The 21,640-nt window shown below is 45.0% G+C and overlaps 1 protein-coding gene and 1 long non-coding RNA gene across 19 annotated transcripts in view; one reads left to right on the forward strand and one right to left on the reverse strand.

Moving 5' to 3' along the window:
• Positions 1–21,640, reverse strand: part of ANKUB1 (ankyrin repeat and ubiquitin domain containing 1) — a 51,363-nt gene that overhangs the window by 9,408 nt on the left and 20,315 nt on the right. For 7 of the 17 annotated variants that reach the window (XM_070493646.1, XM_070493649.1, XM_070493647.1 and 4 more), the window contains 3 exons: positions 20,468–20,611; positions 11,060–11,276; positions 1,326–1,440 (listed from right to left, as the gene is read on the reverse strand). In XM_070493646.1, the coding sequence (XP_070349747.1) occupies positions 1,326–1,440; positions 11,060–11,276; positions 20,468–20,611 (476 nt within the window). Of the gene's footprint in view, positions 1–1,325; positions 1,441–1,557; positions 2,543–3,059; positions 10,651–11,033; positions 11,277–13,580; positions 13,850–14,390; positions 14,529–20,467; positions 20,612–21,640 lie in introns of those variants that run through there. The other 10 variants (XM_014838562.3, XM_070493652.1, XM_070493658.1 and 7 more) reach the window with 10 other exon arrangements.
• LOC139041478 (uncharacterized) overlaps positions 1–21,640 on the forward strand; it is a 46,367-nt gene that overhangs the window by 9,219 nt on the left and 15,508 nt on the right. The window contains exon 3 of one of the 2 annotated variants that reach the window (XR_011496690.1): positions 13,793–13,931. The exons of the other annotated variant lie outside the window; for it this stretch is intronic. This is a non-coding gene — a long non-coding RNA (uncharacterized lncRNA). Of the gene's footprint in view, positions 1–13,792; positions 13,932–21,640 lie in introns of those variants that run through there. 2 annotated transcript variants of the gene reach the window in all.

Consider the following 21,640-nt stretch of genomic DNA (forward strand, 5'->3'; position numbering starts at 1 on the left):
GGGAGTGGGGCTTTGAACCTAGACGGATGGGCACTGGGTTTATACTCCCAAACATTTTGCAATTCTGCTTCTGCGGGAATGGGTTACTTGTTTTCTGTCTCTCCTACTAGACTGTAAGCTTGCTGAAGGCAGGCCCACATCTTATTTACTGCTATATTCCTAGGATCTTGCACAGTGCATAGTCAATGCTGAATAGATATTTGTTGATTGGGTGGAGGAATAAAAGGAGCTTTCAGTGTGATCATTGACAGCCCCAAGCTCTCAGATTTTATTTAAAGATTAGGTCAAGTGGAGATGGTTAAGCACATGAGCACGGGTGTTAAATTGTCAGGATCCAATACCCAGTTGTGCCCTTGCTAGCTGTATGACATTGGGCAGATTTCCAAACATCAGTGTCCTCATCTATAAAACAAGACAAAATAGCATCCACCTCATAAATTTATCAGTACAAAATGAGGTAATAAATAGAAAGCAGTGTCTGCCACAAAGTATTCAATAAATGCGCCCTATTTAAAGTAACAGTGCCACACAGCTATTTCTTTGGATTCAGAACCTGAAAAAAGAGAATTATCACTATCCCCAAATAGAAATTAATTTAAAATATTTGAATATCTGTAAAATTGCAAAAGCTGGTATTGCAGTGTGTCCCTTCACACAGCCCCCAGAGCTCCTGTGGGTGTGGGCTTCCGTGCAGCGAGGAAATCACCCACGAGGGGGCGCTGCTCTAAGACGCGGCGGAATTAAAACCCGAAGGGCGCTGTGGCTTATGCATCTGGGAAGCCGCTGACTGCGGAATGACGTTAAAATGTCCACCTGCTTCCCTGAGCCTCCCTCCCCCACGGCCCCAGCCACACACGGTGTGCTTGTCTGTAGGTATGCATGTGTACATGTGTGGCAAAAGTATGAACACTTGTATTAAATGCAGTTTGAAAAATTGCATAGGAGCTTGAGAAGAGGCAGCCAATGTTTTCAGCCAATCAATTAGCACTTAGTGTTTTTTAACATACTTGAATGTGAGAGTGGCAAGGTACTTATTCTGATAGCCTGTAAAAGTGCTGTTAAAAGCCTGATATCCAGACCATTTAAGTAGTGTTTCCTGAGGACAGTCTACCTGAATTGCGATCCACCACCAAAGGCTGTCAGCCCTGGAGCCACCCCTGCTGCCTTGTTCTAGCAACCTTTCCATAAGAATGTCTGGTTGGGGCGTGCTAAGTGGAACTGGCCCGAGCAGCACCCCAGCTGCAGAGTCAGCTGCAGACTCAGTGTCCTATGGAAGTTTAGTGAAGATTACTTAAACTAATTTAGCATTGGCTTTATCTCCGTACTTGAGTACTGGTCCTTCGTTTGATAAATAGCGTTGCACTTTAAGTTTTTGTCCGAGGAGACAACCCATCAGAAATTCCTTCCATCCATCCCAGACGTCCAAGCGAAGTGTTGCACCTGTGGATCAAGAGAGGCAGTTTATGGTTCCGTCCGTCACTGTGGTGGGCCATCCATAAAACTCCCGACAGCTTTCCCCAAACAGAGGCGTGAGCTAAATGCAAAACAAACAGTAACCTTGGGATAAGTGGACAGTGATGCTATTTTCAGCGTAGGCCGGTATTGACTTGGAAAGCCATTTAGCTTCTGCGCACTTCCATTTTCTCATCTGCACAGTCACCGCACATAGCACTGAAATCTATTTTGCAGTTATCTTAAAAAGTCCCGGGGTCATTGATTCTGTACTGATGATGAGGATTATTTTGGGCTGGTTACTTTTGAAAACTGCAGACAGGAAAGAGACTCTGAAAGGTAGAGTATGCTTGCCCTTTGATGAGAGACATTTGCATTTGTGAAGGAAGTCCCCATCTGTGGGGGCATCTCCCTCTCTGCCCCAGGAGGAAGAGGGGATGACCTTATCTCTAGAAACTCTTAATGGGGAAGGCTAGGACTTCAGTCTGCATAATCTTGTTCTTGTTTACTGTCTGGTAACCTCATGTAACGGACTCCCCCACCACCACCAACATCCTCCTTTGTCTTTAGCTGAAGATGATATTTAAGGTGATGGCTTCAGCCATTTACTTAATCAGATCTGATTCTTATCTACAGTTATAGGACCACCCAATAACCAGGCCCCACCTGCACTGATACCATTTTAACGACTTTTTTACATATTCTTTCCTTTGTCTTGTAAAGAGATAAGTCACATATCTATGCCTTATAAATCTAGCTCTAACCCTCAACACACTGCAGCAGCTCTTACTGCCCATGGGTCCTGTCCCCATGCTATTCCACACTATTCTGTAAATAAAAAAGCACTACTGCCAGACCTTCAGAGTCCAAGAAATCTTTCTTTCACCTCCTCGGCTCGCCAACCCCACATCACTGATATACACATCACCATGTAAACCAAAGCCCTTACGTTGGAAGAGGAAAGTGAAGCATACGCAGCAGGACAAGTGGGCTTGCTGGGCCCTTAGCTTACGAGTGGCTGTGGGTGGAGCTGAGTGATGCTCACCGGGTCATCCTTTCCTTCTGTCCTTCACAAAAGAGGAGCCATTCCCTGTTGTGAACATAAAAGGAAAGTGTTCTCTGCTGCTGGAGGATTTATCACTTGCTCCTCAAAAGTCTCTCCTGTTTTGCTCTCTGTGCCACCACATGCCCTTTGTTCTTCAGGCAGGCGTTTTGGGGAATCTTTCCTCAGCCTTTTGCTCTTCTGGCTGTACACATTCCCTCGGGATAGAACCCAAACTCCTCCCCATCTGGCCCACCCAGACCTCTCTCACCTCCTTGCTCGACCTCACTCACTCTATGCCGGCTGCTCTGACCTTTCCAGTCCTTCAGACACACCAATTGCACTCCATCTCTGGACCTAAAGACTTACAACTTCTTTTGCTTCCTGCGGTGCCCTTGTCCTTCAGCTTTTAACTCAAGTGTCATGTCCCCACAGAGGACCCTCTCGGCCACCACAGCTAAAGCAATCTCTGCCACCACGCGTCCTCCCCTCCCTTGCTCTCTATCCCGTGAGCTCACTTTAACGTCTTCACAGCGCCTGTCATCAGTACTTGAAATCAGTCTACCTGTTTGGAGATTTTTGTTCATGTCCCACTAATATGAAAGCTCCTTCAGGACTTGCCGCACGGCCGGCCCTCGGTAAGTGTTCCCTGAACACACACTGACTGGCAATCTGAGATGCTCCTGGCTTCTCTGGCCACCCGTGTGCCGCTGTCTCCCAGGTCCAGATCTTCAGCCCAGACCCTCACTTCAGCTCCAGGTCCCCTTGCTGGGGACATTGCCATCCAAGTGATCGCACTATGACCCCACTGTTCCAAAAGACAGCTCGGCGTCTTTCCTCCCCAACCTGCTTTTCCTCCTGCATCCAGGGTCTTGGTCTGTGGCCCCGCTGTCTTCCTGGGTACCTAAGCTGGAAATATTTCTGCTTACTTGATGTGCTTGCCTTCCCCGTGAAATGAAGCTCCCAGGGGGCAGCCCTTGCTGCTCTTGCTCACAGCCCTGTGCCTGCGCCCCCCAGTGCTGCTGGCTCATGGTGGGGTCTCAGTAAATACTTGCTGGATGAAGTTTGGCCCCACTCCCAGAACCCATTCTGGCCGTGTGCCGCCCTCCTAACCCTTAGCAGCCCAGCAGGCCAGCCTGCTGTTCTCTGTGCACACAAGGCTGCTTTTGGCCTTGGCACTTCTTCTCTCGGTGCCCCTTCTGTCAGAATTCTTCTGACTCCTTCCTCACCTCCTCCTACCAATTGTTTATAATGCAACCTCGGCATCACCTCCTCTAGGAAGCCCTCCTTGACTATACCATCCTCTCACCTCTTCAAATAGGGTAAAGGACTGCTCAACTGGCTGCCATAATATACTCTGAAACTCTTTATCATTGTATATACATTGCTGCTTTGGAACTGCTGGTTTGCAAACACTAATAGAGAACCCTTTGAGCCCATCATCATGTCTCCTCTAGCCTGTAGGCTCTGCTTTAGTTATGCTCCTGGGTTGCAAGGAAGCCCTCGAGAAAATGGGGTTTATTATACTCAGAGACAATAATTGGATCTGGTGGACACTAGGAACCAGGGCACCCCTCAAGAGGGGCCACTCCCCAGCTCTCCTGAGGGCCCCAGGACCCCTCTCATGCCCTGTGTCTGGGGGTGTGTCTTCTCCCTCTCTCTATGGACAGGCTGCCCTGCTTACTCACAGTTTCTGTCCTGTCAGAACTTTGGCATGCCTATGACCCAGCCTTACTTCATGACACCTTTCATTTTCTGCCTCTACTGATAACCAATTTTGTCTCTCTGCATTTCCCAATTTGAATTCACAAGACTAATAACAATTAATAATAATAATATATTGAGGGGCTGGTCCCATGGCTGAGTGGTTAAGTTCGTGCTCTCTGCTTCAGTGGCTCAGGGTTTCACTGGTTTGGATCCTGGGTGCTGACATGGCACCACTCATCAGGCCACGCTGAGGTGGCGTCCCACATGCCACAACTAGAAGGACCCAGAACTAGAATATACAACTGTGTACTGGGGCGCTTTGAGGAGAAAGAAAAAAAAAAAAGATTGGCAACAGTTGTTAGCTCAGGTGCCAATCTTTAAAAAATATATATAGAGAGAGAATATGAATAGTTAATATTCATTGCATGCTTATGTGCTCTGCATTGTTCTAAGCACTTTACATGAGTACACTGATTTAAAATCCACAACAACCTTAAGTGGTGGGTTGTATCATTCTCTCCGTTTGGCAGTCGAGGAGACCAAGGCGCTATGCGGTTAAGTATCTCGCCCGGGGTTTACACATCAGTAACAGGGGGAGTAGTTGCTGGAGCTGGGCAGCCTGGCTCCTGTGCCCACGTTCCTGTGCTCTGTGTTATACTGATCTCCAAATGAGAACCTAACTGACACCGCTGTGACAGCTGACGTCGCTGGGCAGCCCGTGGATTGGCTGCCTCTCAATCAGTATGATGGCCTTGGCCGGAGGAGCTGGGGGTGAGCATGACTTGGCTTATCCATACATACGCTCAGGCTCAGACACATAGTAGGTTCATAGTAAATACTTGCAGGTAAGAAGGAAGGGAGCAAGGAGGAAGGAAGGAAGGAAGGAAAGAAGGCAGGCAGGCAGCCCTCATTAGCTCTTTGGAGCCATACAGAGATTCTAAGCCACCCTTATTTTCCTTAACTGGGATTTCCTAACACCAGTAATCTTAGAGTCACAGGGTGCAGAAGACAGAAGGGTCCTAAAAGGCCAGTCCCTCCGTTGCCCTCTGGGCAGGCTAGGGAGAGGCCGCTCAGCAAGCTGGGAGGAGGATCTGGCCTGGAATTTTTGTCTTGGGACTCTTTCCAAGGCCTGGAAAGTCCCCTCCTTTCCATTGCCTTTCTCTTTCTTTTCCTTCTGTTTCCCTTTCTTTTCTCTTCTCGCCTCCACTCCACCGGTAGACTCACACCGAAATGTGTGTTCTCTCAGCTGATCCCTCCCTTTCTGGAGGTTCGTGTTATAACCCCCAGCCCTGAAATGGGGCTCTTCCTCCGTTCCTCCTTACTCCGGGTTTGGATTTCTTGACCTGGGCCTCGCTCTCCCTGGAGGGCTGCTTCCCAGCTTGTTTACTCACGGAGCCTGGTCTGCATTACGGCCCTTATCCCTCAGCCTGCCTCACCCTCGCAAATCCAGCCTCAGCTAGGAGAGTTCACTCTTTTTGCTGCAGGATTATGGAATTATTCTGTAGAGACCACGTGGTGGTTCTGCAAATATCCGTGTAGAAATGCCTTGATAAACATTTTCCAAAATATGGGTCATCCTTCACATAATAGATTGAGTTTCTCTAAAGCTTCTCGCTGTACTTAAACTTTCTTATCAAATGTTTGATTCATACGGGTAGCCCTGGAAACAAAGGACTTTAAATACTGTTCCAAGTGCATTTATTTCAACTCCTGACTTAAATGATTTGCTGTGTTTTTAGTTTATTATGAAAAGCACTCACGGATGAGCGCTGGAAAGCTGTAGTCTGGTGCTGTCCCCCCAGCCTCCTTGGTCCTCCACAGCTGAGGACACAGCCTCCATTTGAAGGATCAGCCCAGCCCCAGGCCCAGGGAACAATCGCAATTCCAGGAGGATGGCACTTGTTAAGATTCCAGGCCAGCAGCTCAGAGGTTTGGTGGGAAGTTGGTGTTCTGTTCACCCTGCTCAGATGCTGACCCGTTCTAGTAACTTGCCTTATTCCTCCTGACTAAACCCCCACCTCGTGCCCCGAGCGTGAGTCCCAGTCTCCTACCCTACCTTTTGGGTTTTAGAACTGAGGTCCCATCTCTGTTCTCAGAGCCTGGAGCTGAAGTTCCTACTCTGAACCTCAGTCTCTGGGGTTAGATTTCTGTTACAGGTGGTCAGAGCCTCCAGGGTCAACAACCGGCTTGTCTAGTTTCCCTCTCTTAGGTCGTTCATTCATTTATTCGTTCACCACCTCAGTGCTATGGTTCACCCACCAGCTCCCTGCCAGCTTGGGTCTCCCCGAGCCTTGCCCTCAGCCTTCCTCCGTCTTACCAATTGCCAGTTGCAGACTGACCTGCCTATTCCAGGACCCGCATCAGCAGGACTTATTTGAAGCTCACCTCCCGCTGCTAAATGTCTACAGGTGGGTGCTTCCTGGCCCATCTGTCCTTCCGGGTGGTTGCCTAGCCTCAGAGTCTCGGCTCTTCCTAGCTCAACCTGTCCACTGCTAAGGAGCCCTGATTCTGAAAACGACAGAGAAGGGATTTAAATGCTCATCAGCAGCAGGGCACCTCCATCAAACCCTTATTTTATTCTGCTTTAATTCTCTCTCTGGGAGCAAATATTACAAGTATTATAACTATCAATTTCAGTTCCTTGCAATGAAGCAGCCCTAATTTTTCAAAGAACAAAGATAACGATGGATAGTTTTTCTCTTAATGCTCAACTTTTAAATATACAGAGAATTTCTAAGCAAGTTAACCAGCACCAGTTATTGGGTAACTCTTTCAGCCCAATTGATTTGTAATGCCTCCTTGGTCACACATTAAATTACTTCATAAGCTTAGGAATTCTGTTGAAAAGTAGAAATTTACTTGAAAAATGCTATATTGCTCTGGAAAATGTAACTAAAATCTATTACTGAAATGAAAGTAAAACTAGCAAGACTTAAGCTTCAGGGCCTCTCACAACATGAGCTTTCTAATTCTCTATTCTTAATTTTGAATTTTTTTAAAGAGGACCCCCAAAATTGTATGCATTTACAAAACCTGGATCCGCCCACTTTCCACCTGCACACCCATCCACCATGCCCCAGCCCCGCAGGAAAGCAGGTGCAAGCAACAGTGCTTATTCCAGGGGATCGGCTCCAGCCTCTCCCTGGTGGTCCCTGTACCCCAAGTTTCTGGATCCTCATCCATACTCTGGGGTCAATATCTGCCCATCTGATTTGGGCTTTTTCTTCCTGAAAGTGGAAACCATTCCTCTGGTTTGGGTTTCCCCTAATGGGGAGCAAAACAACACATAGATCAGAGCTTCAAGGGCTCCAACAAAAGTAGGGATCAATCAAGGTGTGCCGAGCTGGCAGTGTCGCTTGTGGGAAAGGAGCAATCCTGAGTGCCGGAGCACCATAACCTCGAGCAGGTCCCTTCACTCCTCTGAGCCTCAGTGTTCCCATCTCTAAAAGGAACTGAAATGGCACAGTCAGGCTCCACAGGCCTAAGGGCTGGTCGAGGGACCCCGGAGCCAGCCCAGAGTTCAGGGTCTGAGCCGATGGGCCCTGCTCCTGGAACAGTCTCTCAGATGCGACAAGTTCAGGCTGGCCCTGAGTGCATGCCGTGAGAAGTCCCGAAGGCATCGTCCTGTAACGGGGAGGCATTCCTTCATTTTCTCATTTGCTTAGGCACATCTTGTTCCAGAAAGGATTAATGTCTTTCTACAAGCTTACATTGGGCACAGACAGAATAGCAAGCAGGTAAGCATGTGGATAAGCAAGAGGAAAGCAAAGCCAGGATAGAGACTTAGGAGCTAGAAATGGGGCGAAAATGAACATCTGTCTCATCTCGGTTGATACAAGAGAAGGGGTGTGTGTGTGTGTGTGTGTGTGTATTGGACCTGTATGACGTGCCACTAAGCCTCAAGTCCCAGAATCACACATATTAGCGGATGTTTAGCTTTGATAAATTCTTGATAAATTAATTATTAAATGTTCTACCACCAAAGAAGCCTTTTGTCCCTTTATTACTTATCTTCTTAATCCCTACGATCTTTCTGTCTCCATCCACTTTATTAAAGCCACTCTCTCCAAGCTCACCAATGACCTTTAAGCCAGATCAAAAGGTTTTTCTCAGACTTTGTCTCTGGTCTCTTACCAGCATCCAGACAGTATCCCCTTCGTCATCTGTGACAACGCAAAGTCCCAGTTCTCCCCGTGACTCTGACGGCTTTCTGTGTCTCATTTTCTGACTCCTCTTCTGTCCTCTTGCCCTGCCTTTGTCGTGTTCTGAGCGCTGGCCCTTGGACTTTGACATGACCCTCTCTATTATTCTTACAGGGCTCAACCCCCAGCTCCAAGGGCAGGACGCCCACAGCAATGTCTGCTAACCCATCCCCGTCACTCAAGCCCTCACTCCACAGTTGTACTCACCACTTTGCCACTAGCTGAGTACTAGCTGAGTTACTTTCAGAAAAAAACATACTGTCTGAGTTTGCTTGTATCTAAAGCTTAGGACCCAAAACACAATCTCCTTTTCCCAATTTCACCACCGCTGTCCTGGTGACCGGCCTTGGTGCTTCCCTCTCCTTTTATGTGATCCAGCATGACATTCCGTCTCTCCTTCCTGAGTTTCTCAGGTTTGTCGTTTCCATTGCTAGTGGAACTAGTTAATGCTGGGGTTACCAAAAGTGCCTGTTAGCACACCCCCCTGCTTCCAGGCTCTCCACACTCCTTTCTATAGTTCATGCTGCTTGCGATCAGATTCAACTTCTGTTGAAACACCCCTGTTCCAGAATGCACGGGGCTCTGATTGCACACGTCAAGCCTGCGCTCATGGCCTCACCCTGAGACCCCTCAGTCTGACCTCAGCTGTGTTTCCCATGGGTCTCAGCAGGGGTCCTCCCCTCTTCAGAACAGTCTCCTGCTTTCTGCCCTCCTGGATTAAGCCCATGTTCGTGAACCTGTGGCTCATGCTTTTCTCCTGGCCTGGAAGCTTGGAATGTCTTCCCTTCCTCCTCTCAGATGATCCATGTTTCCCACATCATTGTATGCTCAAGCCCCACAGTCCCCAGAACGGCCTCCGTTGAGCCCTTCAACCTGTGCTGAGCCGGCTTATTGGATTATAACCGAGGACACGTGCATGCTTGTTTCCACCTGTTGACTGCGAAGGCCCAGAGTGCAGAGGCCGATTTGTCTATTTCTGTATGAACTGGTATGTGCAGTGACTAATTGAGCTCCTTAGATCTTTTATTTTCAACCTGAATTTGACTGCTTCTCCAAAGCCTTCTGATTTTCCACTGCCTTTGGAAAGGTGTCAAGGTTCAGCTCTTGACAGCACCAGGGATGACCCCGGACAGGCAAGGGGAGAACCTGGAAGAGAGGATGATCAAGCACTCCTTTCCCTCCAGTTTAAAAAGGTGGGCTGGCTACTTCCGGAATGCTGCACTGCTTTAGGCAAAGTCAGACAGCCAGCTAAAGACTCTTCCTCCTTCCCTTCGAGGCCCATCTTTCCCTGCCTCTCCTTGCACGCCCTGTATTCTCACCATGGCAGAGCATCTACCCCGGTCACATTCAAGCCTCCAACCTTACATCTGAAGACCCTCACTCCCAGAGGCCGATGTGTTGTTCTTGACACACCTGAGCAATACAGGTCATTTAACCATTGGGAACCTTTCTGCTTTCTTTAAATCTATAAAAATTTGGAGTTGGCCCAAGCCATTTCTAAATTCTCTTCCAGCTCTAGAATGTCACATAGTGATCTGAGCAGCGTAGGCCTGAAGAACAGTCACCCTAGTTTGCTCATTTTCCTTTGGAATTTCATTAAATAACTAGATTATAAGTTGCTTGGGGACAAATACCACTTGTGTGCCCTCACTCACATAAGCCCTGCCATGTCTGGGCAGGGCTGGTCCCCCAGCAAGCACGCAGAACAGCGGTGTGCTTTACAGTGAGGTACTCTTGGGAGAAATCCCAGAACCTTGCTTCTTCTGATCAAAAACAGGGATGACAACTGATGTCAAAGTTTTGAGAGCCTCAATTAAAAATAACATGAAAGAATAAGCAAATATAATAGGGGAAGTAATAATAAATGCAAATTTAGCAGTTATAAAAAGCAAACTGCTTCACTCAAGGATGTCTACCAGGCCCTATTATGAATTGGGAGAACTCAAATTCCATTGCAACAAATGTTACACCACAACATTACCTAAGGATGCGCTAATGTCGGCAAAGACTCATTCACTTCAAGCAAGACTTTCTACAAGGTTCCAACATGGTTAAAACAAATATGACAGTACTTGAGTTTGGCTTAATGATGTTTGGCTACAGCAGACATGACCTGGAGGTACAGTACTTAGAGAGAGGTTGTACTCTGCCCATCAGGGATGAATGCCAGCTCACTGAGGCACCTGTTCAGCCTGCACAGTATTGGCTTCACACTGCTTAGAAGATTGTTCCATATAACTGACAATACTGTAAAACAAGATTGCGAAAAGCAAGGTTCAGAACAGTGTGCATCACATGCTACTACTGTCATTAAAAAGAGGAAAAAGAGTATACACTTGAACTTGCTTCTAAATATGCTTGACATATATTTTGAAAGAGAAAAATACAAACTGGTCTGAGTCTTGCTCTTCCATCCCAAGGATATTAACAAGTTCTCCTGCTTTGAGCAAAGAGAAGATGACATGGCAGGGCCATGAAATGGTTCATATTTCTCAGTCTGTAGACCCAGGCACCAGAGACAAGTGCTGTTCATTTACACCCACACTGCGCTTACAGAGGTTTTAGTTTAGAGACACCTCCTCTGTTGCGAATCTGGTATCAAAGGCGCTAGTACTGAACAGTAGTATTACATGGTATCAAATGCAGAGAGCAGTACCGATGTCAGTCTGGTAGTCCCTGAGGGTGTTGCAGTCATACATCTCCAGTCCCTTTGGGGTCCTGAGGCAGAAGACGCTCACGGGGAAGCCACACCTCAGAGATACCAGTGTTCTCAGATCAGACACTTTTTTACCAAGAAGGGGAATGCTCTCCATTATCGGCATCGTCTCTTGGGTCACAGCATTGAACACGTAGAGAGTGGGCTTATCTTCTTCCTAAGGGGAGAGAAAAGGAGGCAGCTCAGGAATAAGCACTGTCTGGAGGACAGGACAAGGGACAAACATCTTGGAGGTGCCTCTGAGTGCCTCCAGCTCCCACAACACAGGTGGTGAGGATGAAGCAAAGGCCAGTTCAGTTCTCTGACTTCTGGTCTGGGTCTTGCTCTTCTGCCCTGAGGATGTCAATGAGTCCTCCTGCTTTGAGCAAAGTGAAGGAGACGTGGCGGGGCCGTGAGACGGTTCTCAGTCCTCAGCCTGCAGACCCAGATACCCAGGAGGAGGGTGATGGTTCATAGCCACACTGCTCTTGTGGAGGCCAGTTTAGAAGCAGCTCCTCCATCATGCTGGACTTTAATTTGGAAGAACTGTGGATTCTACACCCTCCGCCAATTTTCCAACTGCCTTTCTGTGAGGTTATTAATGGGACAGAATCGAGAGCCCATAGATAAACCCACACGTCTACGGACAGCTAATTTTTGACAGAGGAGCCAAGAATATGTAGTGGAGAAAGGAGAGTCTCTTCAATAAATGGTGCTGAGAAAACTGGACAGCCACATGCAAAAGAACGAAAGTAGACCATTACCTTACACCATGCACGAAAATCAACTCAAAATGGATTTAAGACTTGAATGTAAGAGCTGAAACCATGAAAATTCTAGAAGAGAACATAGGCAGCGCACTCTTTGACACCAGTCTTTGCAGTATCTTTTTGAATACTGTGTCTCTTCAGGCAAGGAAAGCAAAAGAAAAAAATAAATGGGACTACATCAAACTAAAAAGCTTCTGCACAGCAAAGGAAACCATCAATAAAACGAAAAGACAACCTATCAACTGGGAGAAAATATTTGTAAATCATATATCTGATAAGGAGTTAATATCAAAAATATATAAAGAACTCATACAACTCAACAAGAAAAAAGTGAACCCAGTCAAAAAAGTGTGCAGTGGATACAAACAGACATTTTTCCAATATACAGCTATACAGATGGCCAAGAGGCACATGAAAAGATGTTCAACATCACTAATTATCAGGGAAATGCAATCAAAACTACAATGAGATATCACCTCACACCTGTCAGAATGGCTATTATTAACAAGACAAGAAAGGGCTGGCCCAGTGTCATAGTGGTTAAGTTTGGCATGCTCTGCTTCAGTGGCCCAGGTTCACAGGTTCAGATCCTGGGCATGGACCTACACACTCATCAGCCATGCTATGGTGGCAACCCACACAGAAAATAAAGGAAGATTGGCACCAGATGTTAGCTGAGGGTTAATCTTCCTCAAGCAAAAAAAAGAGGAAGATAGGGCAGCCAGTCTTGTGACGCAGTGGTTAAGTGCACGCATTCCTCTTTAGCGGCCCGGGGTTTGCCAGTTGGGGTTCACCGGTTCGGATCCCGGGTGCAGACATGGCACTGCTTGGCAAGCCATGCTGTGGTAGGCGTCCCACATATAAAGTGGAGGAAGATGGGCACGGATGATAGCTCAGGGCCAGCCTTCCTCAGCAAAAAGAGGAGGATTGGTGGCAGATGTTAGCTCAGGACTAATCTTCCTCAAAAAAAAAAAAAAAGAGGAAGATTGGCAACAGATGTTAGCTCAGGGCCAATCTTCCTCAGTAAAAAAAAAAAAAAAAAGGACAAGAAATAAATGTTGGAGAGGATGTAGACAAAAGGGAACTCTCATACACTGTTGTTGGGAATGTAAACTGGTGTAGTCACTATGGAAAACAGTATGGAGATTCCCCCCAAAATTAAGGCTAGAACTACAGTATGATCCAGCTATTCCACTTCTGGGTATTCATCCAAAGAACATGAAAACACTAATTCAAAAAGATATATGCACCCCTGTGTTCACTGCAGCGTTATTCACAATGGCCAAGACTTGGAAACAACCTAAGTGCCCATCAACAGATGAATGGATAAAGAAGTGTGGTATATATACACAATGGAAACTACTCAGCCCTAGGAAATGAAATCCGGCCATTTGTGACAACATGGATGGACCTCGAGGGCATTATGCTAAGTGAAGTAAGTCAGAGGGAGAAAGTCAAATACCGTCTGATCTCAGTCATCTGTGGAAGACGAAAACAACAGCAAACGAACACATCGACACAGAGAAAAGATTGGTGGTTACCAGAGGGAAGAGAGGAGGGAGGTGGGAAGAGGGGGAAACGGGTAAAGAGCACATGTGTACGGTGACAGACGGCAATTAGACTTTGGGTGGCGAACACGATGTAGGCTACACAGAAACTGAAATATAGCGATGTACACCAGAAATGTATGTAATGTTATAAACCAAGCTTACCTCAATTGAAAAAGAACCCTTCCTGTGAGGTTCTCTCTGGACAGTGGACCGAGTTCAGGGTGGGAGCGGAGGTTTGCTTATCATTGTATGCTCTTCACTGTCTGAATGGCTCGACTTTTTTTAATAACCACATGTATTTACTTTTACTATTTAAAAAGGGAAGTACTAAATATAACGGGAAAATAGTTGCCTTTGTTCCTTTTCTTTTGCAGTCTGAATAGGAAAGCAAGTGGAACTGCGACGTCTGAAGCAGAGTTCAGAAGGAAAGTCTGGGAAAATAGTAATCCTGCCGTTAGCAACAGCTGCATCAAGCCAACCCGAACTAAAAACCCAGCGAGCAGCGAAAATGCGAAGGGGGTGGGGAGGAAAGGATTACTAACACTTTCGCATTTCTAACAAAAAAAATGAAACTGGCTTCACTTCCTCTTCAGCGGATTGAGGACAATCGTGTTTTTCTTCACTGCCGTGTTGTTGGCCTGGCTGGTGCGCGCACCGAGCAGCCGCCGAGCGCGGTGAGGGGCTCTCGGGGGCGCCACGCAAAGCCGAGAACGGGCATCTGGCCTCCAGGGTGCCCAAGGGGGCTCCAGCCGCTCCCTGCTCTCTTGCCCTCCACCCCCCCACCAAATGCGTCTCCGGTTTCTCCAGGGGCCCCTCCCTGCTTCAGGCTCATCACGCATTAAATGCATTCCCCGCCTCCCAGATAACGCGTGGCCGTAATAGAATCAACATGCAGATCTCTTTGAAAGAGCCTTTAAGGAGTAAGGTTAGCGATGAAAGTTTAGGCAGCAGTGCTTTGATCCAGTAACTCACATCCCCGGGAGCAGTAACTCAAACGCGGCCTCTGGGGCTGAGCATAAAGCCGCCCGGCAAGCTGAGCTGCTGCCTGAGTCTGCAGAGCTCGGGAGGCTCTTTCTCCACAGCGCCTCACAAGCCCGCTCAACAAAAACTGAGGGGCACAGATTCAGCCGTTCCGGTCCCCGCGGCGCCCGCTTTCCTACGCTTCCGTCAGGGCAAGTATCTGCCCAGCAGAATCCACGTGACGTCTATGGGCGGGGAGAAATGCGTATGAAACTGAATAGAGAGACAATGAGGCAGAGAGAAATGTTACGTTTTATGTAATAGCTGTTCCTTATTTCTTTTATGATTCCTCTGACTTCTCTTTAGCTTTTGGCATGGGTCCTGATTTATATGTAGAATTAAATGTGCAATTAATGTGCAAACAAAGCAGCAAAGGCCCCGTCACTCTGAGAGCTGACTAGCTCCTCTACCAGGGCAGAGAAACAAGCTTACAGGTGCTTCTCAGAATAGGAATAGGTGGGTCATATATACATAAAGTAAACATCGGTAACCGAGGCATTCATACAGCTCCGAAACAAGTGATAACGAGGGAGCATTGCAAAACATCTGGCAATCTTTAGATGGAAATCAAAAGTGCAAGGAAGAAAATACTATCAACTGTTAACGAAGCCAGGTTCTTAAATCTCAAGAAATGAACGCCTAAAGAGTTTGTTCATTTTTTTAGCACTTGGGAACTTTTCAGGCTTCTTTAATTCATAATGTATCTGGAACATAGTTCATCGCACTATTTTAACTCAGTACATACACCTTTTATAAACCTTGTTTTTGTGGGAAAACCCATTTTAAGTTCTAATGAGACACACCAGTTGGAGACACTTCTTCACGGTGGTTATATGGAGAGGAAGCAGGTGGGTGCTGATTGCAACTTGCCAACTCACCTTATCTGCACAAGAGAAAGCATCTCTGCGTCTAGATGATGCCCCTCCCTAAAGATCCTGAGTGAGGGAACACTGATGGTTCTACCCAAGGAAGTCAGATGCTGTTAAATAAACAAGGTCATACACAAATCATTGTTGGACATACGTAAAATCAGATTTTTCTCCTTTACAAACAAACCAAAACACCATGGTAGGAGGTACATACAAAGTGTCTTACTTTTCAATAAAAACAAATACATAGATCTGTTTCATGGGAATAATTTCACTTTTGTCTTCAAAAAACAAGTGCAAACTCACTGTAAATACATACATGGGCATTAACAATAAAATAGGAAAAGTTAAAGAGAAACAGGTGGAAAGAAAGAAGTTAAAGCAAATTTTGAACACTGCTGGACTGTTTTCACAAGTTCTGCTTTTTTATATTTTGCTGTTTTGAAATTGTGCACCAAATAAGCGGAAACTTGCCCCAAATATTCCAGACGAGACGAAAAGGGGAAATAGCATTTGTTTTTATTGAGCTGGATGAAATCAAGTTGAGATGTTTTCGTGAACATCTTAGCTTCCTAAACTTCTCTTTTTGGATGATAGTCATCCTGGAGAGGTCATACGTGGAGTCTAGAACACTGAATTGAAACATCTTTCTTCGAAAATTCTTTGCATACTATTCTTTATGGCTCATCTTAGAAAAGATAGCCATTTTTTAAGAAACATATTTTTGTTTATGAATTACTATACATTTTCTTTTCTTTTCTTTTTGAGGAAGATTAGCCCTGAGCTAACATCTGCTGCCAACCCTCCTCTTTTTGCTGAGGAAGACTGACCCTGAGCTAACATCCGTGCCCATCTTCCTCTACTTTATATGTGGGATGCCTACCACAGCATGGCTTGACAAGTGGTGCCATGTCCACACCCGGGATCTGAACCTGTGAACCCCGGGCCACTGAGGCGGAACATGCGAACTTAAGTGCTCCGCCACTGGCCAACTCCATTACTATACATTTTTAAGAAGCTTGTTTATACATATTTTGTGTATAAAATGCATTTAAAATCTAAATTCACATACTATTTATCTCCTGGATTTGGTGTTTATACATTAAGAGTGCCTCTTCAAAGCTAAAATGTGTATTATGTTGAGTCCGTTTTAGACCTGTTAATATAGTTCACACTACTCCAACTTGTCTGATACACATCTACTCAGTGGTACCACAATTAATCCAATCTCTCACTGTAAAACAACATTTCAAGGATGCCAGAAAGGATGAGCTAAGTTTTACCCTCAGCCCTTGGTTGGTGGAAGCATGGCAACAGAAGGAGGCAGGGCAGCCAGAAGGAGTGTCAGGGAGACAGCCCAGCTCAGACTTTAGAAGGCACAGCATCCCCGGCAGCTGCTTCTCAGCCCACTTTGCAGTACCGCGTGGACATGTGACCAGGGCGCCCCCTGTCAGGCCTACCCACCCAGCCCCGCTTTGTGTTAGGAGATAGTAGGGCAGAGAAGCAGCAGACACAGGGAATTCTCCGTGTCAGAGGCAGGTCTGAAGCACTGCTGGCCTGGCAGCAAGGCTGGCAGCAGTGTCCAGTGCCTGCTCTGAGGGCACAGAGGTAGCTGCAGTGGTGGCCTTCCTGGGCTGGTTCTGGGGCCCAATTAGAAATTGTTTCTGGCTGCGGAATCTCTGAGCCCAACTCTCCAATCTTCTTGTCAAGACTGTGAACCACCTACCAGCCTTTCAATGCGTTTATTTTCTGCTTAAATTGTCCAGGGTTCATTTCTGCTGCTTGCAACTAAGAACCCTGATGCTGGATAGGGAAAAGTGCAAGGATACGGGAGTGCCATGCCTTGTGGGTAGAGGAGGTAGAGAGATGCCACAGTAAAGGAGGGAATCCAAACCCTGAAATGCACCTGGATACTTTGCTATAACGTTTCTGACAATTATGTACCTTCTTGTTAATTTTCATACTTTCTCTCTCAAGGCCCTTATAAACTCATTTATTCAATACATATTTATGGAGAGCCTACTGTGTTCCAGGTACTATTCTAGGCACTGGGTGACAACAATGAACAAAACCCAAGCAATAGTTTCCACAATAACATGGGTTAGAATAAAGGTATTGAAGGCAAGAGCAGCCCGACCTGCTGGACCATAATCCCGGCCTTCGCAGCCCTCGTACTGTGGTTTACAGGAACGCGGTGAACTGTAACAGCACAGCAAAGGATGAGCAGGACCGACACCTGTGTTAACAGAACTTGGAGATGTACACCATAGAAAGTATTTCTAATGGTTTCCGTAGGGGTTTTTTCCCAAAGAAGGAAGAGTTAATGCAATGTTCTTGCCTCACTATTTACTTTTCCAAATGTGTCTACATTACCATTAAAGGAGAAGGTGTAACGTGCAGGGAAACTGGAAAATCTATTGTCTACTTTAAAAATGTATTGAAGAGTAGACCACCTCTTAATTTATCTAATGTCTTTCCCTCTTCTCAACCAAGCAAAACCTCGCAATTCACACAAAAATATAAGCACAATAAAGAAACCAAATATTGTGGATTCATTTGATAACAGTATCTACTTGCACCTTTTGGAAAAGAAAAATTGCTTACTTGCCAAGTTTTTGGTTAACATCATGATATTTCTAAGTTGTTCCAAAGTAAATTAAGAGACTTTAGCTTTCCTCGATTCTCGGAACGTGGAACTAATTGCATGCAGGAACGCGGTTGAATAGGAAGGGTACTAAAGTTTGTACGCATCTCATTGTGCAATGAAGCAATGGCCTGAGAGAACGCAGCCCTGGGTTACCTAAGAGATCAAACAGTGCAGCTGGTCTGACTGCATTCTTTGAGGCATGGACGCTTGCACGCGGTATTCTGTTGCTGTCAGCCCATCTTGGATTGTTATCGCACACGCCCAGTAAACACTGTGGACTTAGGAATAGGCCTGTTTTATCACCTCATCTGAACAGCAACCAAGTTAGGATGGAAACCAACATTTATAGCTTTTGCAGGTGACTCTCTTCCTTATTCAAGATATTATTTTCCTCCCCAAATCTAGCGATAAGAAATTTTCTAAAGGTGATTCTACTGGAGAAGGCAAACGTTAAGATCAGTAAGAGTTCCATGGACCCTGAGAGTTTATAATTACATCCTAAGCATTGGCTGGTCCTGTGACTCATGGTACTCTGCCTAGGCTCTCTTGAATAGTCTTTGACCTCTACATTCTGTTCTTGTCATTAGCAGTTTAGAACTCCAGGGAAAGGTCAGAGTTCAGTGCAAGGGCAGCTGGGCTCACTGGGATAGATGATGTTTTATTGGCAGAATTTATGAAATCCTTTTTTTTTTTTTTTTTGGAGGGAGATTAGCCCTAAGCTAACATCTGGGGCCAATCCTCCTCTTTTTGCTGAGGAAGACTGGCCCTGAGCTAACATCCATGCCCATCTTCGTCTACTTTATATGTGGGACGCCTACCACAGCATGGCGTGCCAAGTGGTGCCATGTCCGCATCCGGGATCCGAACAGGTGAACCCTGGGCCACTGAAGTGGAAGGTGTGAACTTAACTGCAGCGCCACCAGGCTGGCCCTATGAAATACTTTTATAAGTCAGGCTGTGAACATAGGTTGCCTCTCGGGAGGGAAACTGGTGGCCAGAGGTAGGAGGGAGACTTTTTAGTGTATATCCTTTTTATCTTTTGAATTGAGCACCATGTGAATGTACTAGTCAAAAATAAATAAAATTTAAAAATTTTAAATAATAAAAGTCAGTGCTTAGTTAAAAAAAGTATCCTATCCACATTCTTAACATACTTTTATCTCCATCCCTGAGTAGCCAAGGTTCAGTCAGATTCCTCCAGCCAGCTCACATATTTGCATTGACCTTATACACCATCTCCAAGGAAGCAAACAGCAAAAGTCTTGAACATAATCATTGGCTTTGGAAAATTCCAGGAAATTTCAGAGGGTTTATCCCGTACAGAACCAAAACCACAGTATGTAAATATTTAAAGATGTAAAGAAAAGACATTTAAGAAATGACATGGAATTTAGTCTGTTTAAAAAAGTACTATATTATGCTATAATTTTCTGAGAATCAGAGGGAGAAAAGTAGAAGAAATCAGAGTTGTTTTTATTCCCTTCTTTGATAATTAAACATTCATCAAGAATATAAAAATAATACATGAATGAATGCTCATAAAACATTAAAAACACATATACATATGTGTTTTTGTTTACATAAACGGGATCATACAATGCTTATCTTTCTGTGACTTATTTTTGCTACTTAACAAATATTCTTAACAAGTATTCCTTTTAAACACAGACTTCCCACTTAGTCAATTAATAAAACATATGAAAATAAAAAGAGCTTTGGCTACCATAAAAATTTTTCTTAATGCTAAATATGAACAAATTAGTGTCCCATTTAGCAGAGAATATTTAATTTACAAGTTCCTTGAGGCTCTTGTTTTCATATAGGGTAAGAAACTAGTACTGAATAATATTTCTACTTTAGGGAGCAGCTCCTAAACTCCTTAGACCACCTGTCTCTTTAAGAAATTGTCAAAAGTTAAGGATCCTCCACCCAGAAAATCTCCAGGTACATAATTTTGCATATTTTGCAATTTTAGGGTTTTGTAAACTTCTTAAAGCCCAGCCATAGACCCCAAATTAAGCACCATGACTAAGGACACTATAAATGAAAAAGGCTGTCTCTGCTGTGTGCACACCTATTTCATGGCTGCTGTAGATGTAGAAACTGCCCCTTCATTCTTATTGGTACTGAGAATTTCTTCCCTTTCCTCCCTCCGCTGCCCCTAATTCACTGTGAACCCACGGAAGTTTCCCAATCTTTCTCCCACATCAGTATTCCAGATCCGTCCTTGGCCTCATCCCAGCGTTGGTTTGCGGGTTGCTCTGTGATGGCTGTTTTCGATAGGCAGCCAGGGGGATGGGGGGGGGAAGGGAGAGAAGGAGCAAACAGAGGGAGCTCTCTCTGGTCTCCGCACCTTATCCCCTTACAGCACAAATTGTGCATCAGACCAGTCATCCAAACGGAAGAGAAGAGAAGGCAAGAAGAGTAATCCTCTTTCTAAGTTATGGTACCACCCACAAGTTTATTCAAAACGAGGAAGACATCTTGGACAGGTGTCATTCGGATCATCATACCTTAACAAAACATTTGAGAGTTGAACAAAAAGATATTCCAACATCAGCAAGACTCCAGCTGTCCTTCAGGGCTGCTCCAGCATACGTCAGCTCCAGATACCGCCTGCCTTGTTCGTCCTCAGAGAGAGGAATGTGGAAATAATCCTTAAAAATCAATAGCATATTATTAAAATAGTACATCTCTACATTTCTAGACCAGCAATGTAATCTCTTTTCTTTTACATTTTTCCACTGAACATTATAAAATTGTTTGGGAAAGAGGGAAGATATTTTAGACAGAGGTTCTTAACTTGGCGTCTTCAGAACTACCCAAAAGTTTATAGATAGAATTTAGATGGGAAAAAACTATATTTTATTTTTATTAACTCCAAATGAAATTGATATTTTCTCTCAATTATGCATGTAGGCAACATACTAAAGTAGCAGTTGTTGGCTGTACCTGTGACTTTGTCATGGAGAGAAATCACAGATATTTTCATATCACATTACAGTTGTCGTAGATATCTCAAAATATTATTTATACTGATCACTACTTTGAAATTGTAATAGTTATTAGATACACTGCTAGAACTTGTTATTGTGTTAGCAAAGAAGCCCAGATGTTTCTATATCACTAATTTGTTTTTAAACTTGAAAATTGTATTTCAATATAGCTAGTTTCCTTTTCTTTGTTTGTATTTTATTTTAGCATTTAAAGACATTCTGAGGAATCCATATGCTTCACCAGACTGCCAAAGGATCCATGATACGTAAAAGTTACGAGCCTCAGTGTTAGAAGATCTAGATTTCAGTGATCACTGTAATCCACTAAATATCATTTAACTATGATTTGATAAGTGCTCCTTAGCAAATGGGAATGGTCATCTCCAAGTTAAATACCATTTGATGGTCAGGACCTAAATACTTGTCCTAATTTCCCATTTTAGAGTGAATATTTGTAAGAAATTTATAAGGAAGTGACTGCACCCAAATTATTGCTTATGCTGGTTCTGTGATCCTAGGTAACATGGATCCTAGGTAACAACTTCTCTGAGCTTCTGTTTTCCCTGGATGCAAAATGAAGCTGTAACCCAGAAGGTCTCTGAAGTCCTCTCTACCTCCAGAATCCTTTGGTTTTTTATAGTTGTTTGCTTACCAAACAAGCCATCTGAAAACTGGCATGCTCCACTTACA

This window comes from Equus asinus, chromosome 21 (assembly GCF_041296235.1).
Source record: "Equus asinus isolate D_3611 breed Donkey chromosome 21, EquAss-T2T_v2, whole genome shotgun sequence".
NCBI lineage: Eukaryota > Metazoa > Chordata > Mammalia > Perissodactyla > Equidae > Equus > Equus asinus.